The 5,947-nt window shown below is 52.4% G+C and overlaps 1 protein-coding gene across 1 annotated transcript in view; it reads left to right on the top strand.

Moving 5' to 3' along the window:
• The window catches only part of LOC108506887 (hippocampus abundant transcript 1 protein-like), an 8,399-nt gene extending 3,528 nt beyond the window's left edge, over positions 1–4,871 (top strand). The window contains exons 4-11 of the mRNA XM_017834325.1: positions 8–40; positions 547–765; positions 930–1,043; positions 1,492–1,563; positions 1,805–1,917; positions 2,025–2,122; positions 2,661–2,827; positions 2,920–4,871. Coding sequence (XP_017689814.1) covers positions 8–40; positions 547–765; positions 930–1,043; positions 1,492–1,563; positions 1,805–1,917; positions 2,025–2,122; positions 2,661–2,827; positions 2,920–3,129 — 1,026 coding nt within the window. The 3' untranslated portion in view covers positions 3,130–4,871. The remainder of the gene's footprint in view (positions 1–7; positions 41–546; positions 766–929; positions 1,044–1,491; positions 1,564–1,804; positions 1,918–2,024; positions 2,123–2,660; positions 2,828–2,919) is intronic.
• Positions 4,872–5,947: the final 1,076 nt, after the last annotated feature.

Below are 5,947 nucleotides of genomic sequence, written 5' to 3' on the forward strand. Positions count from 1 at the left end.
TATCACACAGGAGCATGAGCGCAGCACGGCATATGGCTTGGTGAGGAGCTCAGGCACTGGTTTGTCTCTTGAAAGAAATATTTGGGGGTTTGCAGGTAGGAGAGGTATAAAGTTAGGGTGGGAAATTTATTGACTAAATGTGTGGTCTCCCTGTCCTTCTACTTGGGATTTAGCTCAGAGGGAAAGGCTGATCTCTCCAGAGTCCGAATGCTGGCTGTGGTGTAGTTTGGCCTGTAAACCAGCCTGGCCTGTGAGCTTTTCCACATCAGGAAAGCAGGAGCTGTGATGCTCTGTGGGATCCTGCCTTTCCTGTAGCTTTACTGGCAGGACCATATGGAAATTGCTAGGACAGCTTTGATTTCCCTTTGCTAGAACTTAGCCCAGATTGCACCAAGAGAACCTGTCATCTGTGTACAGGCGTCCCTGTGAGTCCCTGTTCACCTCCATTATCTTCATCAAAGTGGCAGAAGGAGTTCCCCTGGGTCACTGGGGAGGAGGAAATGGGCTCTAGGAAGAAGAGGCTGTAGGAATGTTTTATCCTTCCAGGTGTCAGCCACGTTTGCTGCCAGTCTGGTCACCAGCCCGGCCATCGGCGCATACCTGTCCCAAGCCTACGGTGATACCTTGGTGGTTGTGCTGGCCTCAGGTGTTGCTTTGCTGGATATTGGCTTCATCCTGCTGGCCGTGCCAGAGTCACTGCCAGAAGAAATGCGCCCGGTCTCTTGGGGAGCCCCAATTTCTTGGGAACAAGCCGACCCATTTGCTGTGAGTGATGCCACTGTAATGCTTAATGTTTGCTTTAGTTCTGCTGATTTTTAAGATGGTGACTTAAGCTCTTGGTTTGGCTGTCTCTGTACCTGGAGATTATTCAATGATATCAACTCAATTTTAAAAGCATTCTTTCTCGTTGCCCACCCCCTTCCCTGCAGTCCTTGCGGAAGGTGGGTCAGGACTCCACAGTGCTGCTCATCTGTATCACCGTCTTTCTCTCCTACCTTCCCGAAGCCGGCCAGTACTCCAGCTTCTTCCTGTACCTGCGACAGGTCAGTCTCTGGTGAGGGGGTAAAGCTCTGGGTGCAGGAAATCCTGGCCTACAAATACTGTCAGAGTTGCATGTCCCAAGGTGGCTCTTTTTGGCCAATAGCTCAGTAAAGTTGAAGTTGTAAGAAACAGTGACTTGTTCCAGCTTTCCTGAAAAATGTGTGAGCCTGATGACTGCTCTGTAGGCATTGCCAGGGTCAAGGTCTGGTTTGGCTCCTTGCTGGTGTCTGCCTGGCCATCCTGGCCATGCCACCTTCAGGCACCTTCAGTGATTTAAAGCTGATTCTTCATCCAGAGGAAAATCTTCCCTTTGGTTCCTATGGCAGCCCAGAGGCAGTGGCTGGTTAATGTGCAGGGCCCTGAGAAGTGACATCAGTAAGCATGGGTGACATCTATGGAGTGGCTCTTGTCATCTGATACATGAAAAGTCCCTCTTTGGTGTTTTCACAGGTCATTGGCTTTTCCTCAGAGACTGTAGCAGCCTTTATTGGTGTAGTTGGAATCCTCTCTATACTGGCTCAGGTGAGAAGCAATTTCTGTCTTGGCTCAAGCAGTCCACTATAGAAATGTCCAAAATTTGTGATTTTGGGGCTGATGAGTAGTCAGAACCCCTGTGGCCACACAGACTTTTGAATCATAGAAAATCTTGAGTTAGAAGGCACCCACAAGGATCATCAGGGTCTCTCAGGTTCCCATCCTCTTGTCTCTCAGTGTTGTCATCTTTCTTTGCCCCTGCTTTGAAAACACCTGTTTTTCTTTCCAGACAGTTGTGTTGGGAATTCTCATGCGTTCCATAGGAAATAAAAACACCATCCTCCTGGGACTAGGCTTCCAGATCCTGCAGCTTGCCTGGTATGGCTTTGGATCACAGCCTTGGTGAGGGTTTGCTCATGTTTCTCTCCCTCCGCGGTGGCTCCGCAGCCACTCCTGCCTGTGGCGCCGGGCGAGGCTGTGCCTGGGCCTCACGGCTGCCTCCTCCCCAGGATGATGTGGGCAGCAGGAGCTGTGGCTGCCATGTCCAGCATCACCTTCCCAGCCATCAGTGCCATGGTGTCGAGGAACGCGGACCCCGACCAGCAGGGTGAGTGCTCAGGGGCCCATCCCAGCAGGTGCCGAGCTGGCACACGGGTGGGCTCCTGGCCATGGTGGTGGAGGGGTGGTTAGCAGCATCTGTGCCAGCTGTGGAGTGTCGCTATACTCCCAGCAGTATTGACAGTTTTATCTTTGACTATGGCTGGTGCATTGCAAGGGAACTCCCAATGTGCATGTGGGTGTTCAGTGTTAACTCTCCAAGGCAGAGGAAACTGCTGCGTTTTGCCATCCTCACAGTTTGGCCCTGAGTCCTCAGACTTGGTTGCCTTAAATTCCAGTTCATTGGAAATTGTTGCTTGATGTGCCTGTGCTTATTTCAGTCTGCAAAGCAGCAAGCCCAGCATTACTGATTTTTGTAAAACCTGACACTGAGCGAAGCCGCTCACGTGCAAACCTCCTCCCCCTGCGGAGTGTGCATCAGCCCAGACACAGTGATTGATCCTGTCTCCAAATGTGTAACCATCCTTGAATAAAATAAATTTCTTTGGAAAGCTGGAGGCATATCCTCCCTTCCTCACTGTCCCCAGGTGTGGTGCAGGGGATGATCACTGGAATTCGGGGTCTGTGTAATGGCCTGGGGCCGGCGCTCTATGGCTTTGTCTTCTATCTCTTCCACGTGGAGTTGAATGAAATGGCTGAGGTGGAAACTTTGGGCAAGGCCTCCAAACCCAACATGGCCAACCCTACGGATGAGGTACCCGTTCAGCTTATTTGCCTGTCAGCTTACCCGTTTGCCAGGCTGCGTCTGCTCTCGTGTCTGAATCTTTCCTGTGTCTCTCCCTGCAGAGCAGCATCATCCCTGGGCCACCCTTCCTGTTCGGGGCATGCTCTGTGCTGCTGTCGCTGCTGGTGGCCCTGTTCATTCCGGAACACAACCTGGTGCTGAGGTCGGGCGGCCACAAGAAGCACAGTACGGGGGCCCAGGCCCACCCCCACAGCCCCCCGGCCGGGGGATCGGATGGCAAAGAGCCCCTGCTGGAGGACAGCAGCGTGTGAGGTGGGACAGCGGGACCTGCCTCAGGCTCAACTCCAGGGATGGACTCGGCAGGAGTTCGGGGTGGGGGAGAGAGGAGCCGAGGTAACAGACTGTGCCCCTGACAGCTGCTGAGGAGGGACAGGCTTTCCCTTCAAGCCAAATACACACAGCTGGTGCAAAAATGGAATTGTATCGCCTGGTGTTGATGGAAAGGGGAGATGTGGAACTGCTCCATGTGGAAGGATAGTTCTGGAAAGCAAACCTGCCCTTGCGCGTGAACCCTGCGCCCCGTGCCGTGCCCTGCCAAACCCTCCGCTCGCCAGTCACGAAGGATGGAGCCGGCGTGGTCCGTGTTTGGTGGGAGCTCACTGGGCTGCCTCCCAGAATAAAACATGGCATCTGCTCCGTGCCCCATCCCTGATACAGCTGATTCCTGCCGCTGGCCCCTGGCAGCCCCCGGGGCGGGCGGGGCACCCCCTGTGCCTGTGTGGAGCACAGGGGTGGAGCTTCCTCACTGCCCGAGGACCTGAGGAATTTACCCATTCTGCCCCAAGTGAAACTTAGACCAAAAAAAAATAAATCTGCTGACTTAATGTTCTGATGAAGAGGATAAAAATTAAGAAGTAGAGTTGCAGCTCACACAAGGGAGAATGGGCAGGTGAGAGAAGGGCAACTACATGAATTACAAATGCTTGAATGGCCACAATGGCCATAGTTCTGTTTGGTTTTCCTCTTTTTGTCATGTTGAGGTGACATTTGCCTGTCACTGCCTCCACAGGCAGTAGATAGAAGGATTTTTCAGAAATCTTTTTATGGAGCTGTGAGTGTTGTTTAGGAGATACAGTTCTCTGGGGGGTCAGAGAAACAATTAAACTGTGCCAAGCACTTTGGAGAATGTGGTTTCCTGGGAGAAAGGTCAGAGAAGTGGTTGTTTACCTTGAGCACTTGTATAAAGCATGGTTTGTCCCGGGGCTCCTGCCATCTAATGTTAAACCCAGAGAATGCTTGGAGCTGGTTTATTCTCAGCCCAGGAGATCCTAATGGTGAGGATTGTGTTGATTTGGACTTACAATTCGGAATTCCGTGTGGCATTTCTGAGCCTGCTGTGAAGGCTTTTGTTTATAAAACAGTGAAATTTCAACCTTTGCTGCAGGCTGGCTCTGCTCAGAAAGAGCAGGAGGTGCTTGAAGTGTTGTGAAAGAAGCTGAGGCAACCAGGGAAAGTGTGGTTGTTTATAGAGATGTGACAGAGGGCAGGAAACTATTGTTCTCATTTAAGTAAATCACAAGTAATGGCACTGAGCAGTTCTGGGAAGTAACGACCAAACTGGAGACACTTCGGGAATCTGTTGTTAAGGGAATTGAGGCTGCAGTGGCCACACCAGTCCTGCCTCAGAGTGGGGCCAGTGCAGCCATGGCCATTCTCTGGACAGGGTCCCCTCTCTGTGGGTTTGGGACAGGTAACCCAGGGAAGAGCAACCAAAAAGGAGGGTGTGTTGGCCCTTCACGTCGTGGTTCTTTGCCGACAGGTCATCACTGCAGCTACTGCAAATGCAGTTTGCCTCTGGATTTAATGGTAAACACTGCCTGGACGACCCTGCTGCTGACCCCAGCTGGCACACACAGGGCAGTGCTGCCCATCCCCACTCTGCCTGGGAGCGTCCTCTGACTGCTCTGGAGCCTGTTGGGGCTGGTTGGTGTTGGCTCTGGGCACAGCAAGGGTGGCAACTTCATGTGGGTCCCTTATGTGCCTGTCAGACACTGACAGCCAGGACCAGCTGCCTGCCCAGCCTGGGTAACTGGTAACACAGTGTCAGTTTACCAGTCTTCTGGACCAGTTGGTTATTGAAGGTGGATGTTTAAGTGAAAGGGTTGACAGTTTGTTTTGCATGGATCTGGCCTGGTACCAGATCCTGTGCTCACAACTGGGAGCAGCCTGTTCTGCGAGCAGAGCGGGGCCGTCTTGGACAGGGAGGGATGCTGAGGTGGGTCTGGCTGCAGGGCTGGGGAGCAGAGCCAGCAGGAACTTCAGTGACCTGCCGTGACTCCACTTTTCCCAGGCTCCTTGTGGTGACACTCCCAATTCCCAAATGTTGCTGGGATGGTCAGTATTTGTGTGTGCATAGCAAGCTTTTTTTCTGAAGGAAATCCGGTCACTTGCACTTCCAGGCAGCAGTTCCCCCCCTCCGTGTTCCTCACAAAAATGCCTTTTTTAGACAGGACTTTTACCAAGTCCTGGTGATCTGTTGATCTACACTTGATTAAAGTGAGCTAAAAGTGGGTTTTTCCCTCACATACAGATGAAGTAAAACACAGAATTGTTACCTTGCTCACACAGAGGCACTTGAAGCTTCACGGGTACGATAATAGCGGCACGTTGCAAAAAGACGAGCATAATTTATATGATATAAAGTATATAGAGATATATTTTTAAAAAGTCCCTTCCCTTATTCCATAGTTTATTGAAACTGATGCGTTTCTTGATCCTGTTCCCTCTCACCACCACTGCTGCCTGCGGCTTCTCAGCCTCTCCTTCCCCTCAGGCTGCAGAACCGTCCGGTGACCTTCCCTCTCCAGTCCTGTCCCTCATGACACGACCCCTGAGCTTCTGGCGATGCCGATGTGCCCTGGCTTGTGCGTCACGGGCCTGGAGTGTTTTGATGCCTTTTTCAGCCTTCAAGCTCGGGGTCAGGTGCTGCCTCAGGTGATACCAGGTGAGGGGCTGCAGCCTGGCTGGTGAGCAGCTCTGCTGCTGCCGGGGTACAGCACCGGGAACCAGTGGGGGAAAAGCACTGGGAACCAGTGGGGGAACAGCACCGGGAACCAGTGGGGGAACAGT

This window comes from Lepidothrix coronata, unplaced genomic scaffold, assembly GCF_001604755.1.
Source record: "Lepidothrix coronata isolate B3197 unplaced genomic scaffold, Lepidothrix_coronata-1.0 Scaffold233, whole genome shotgun sequence".
Taxonomy (NCBI): Eukaryota; Metazoa; Chordata; class Aves; order Passeriformes; family Pipridae; genus Lepidothrix; species Lepidothrix coronata.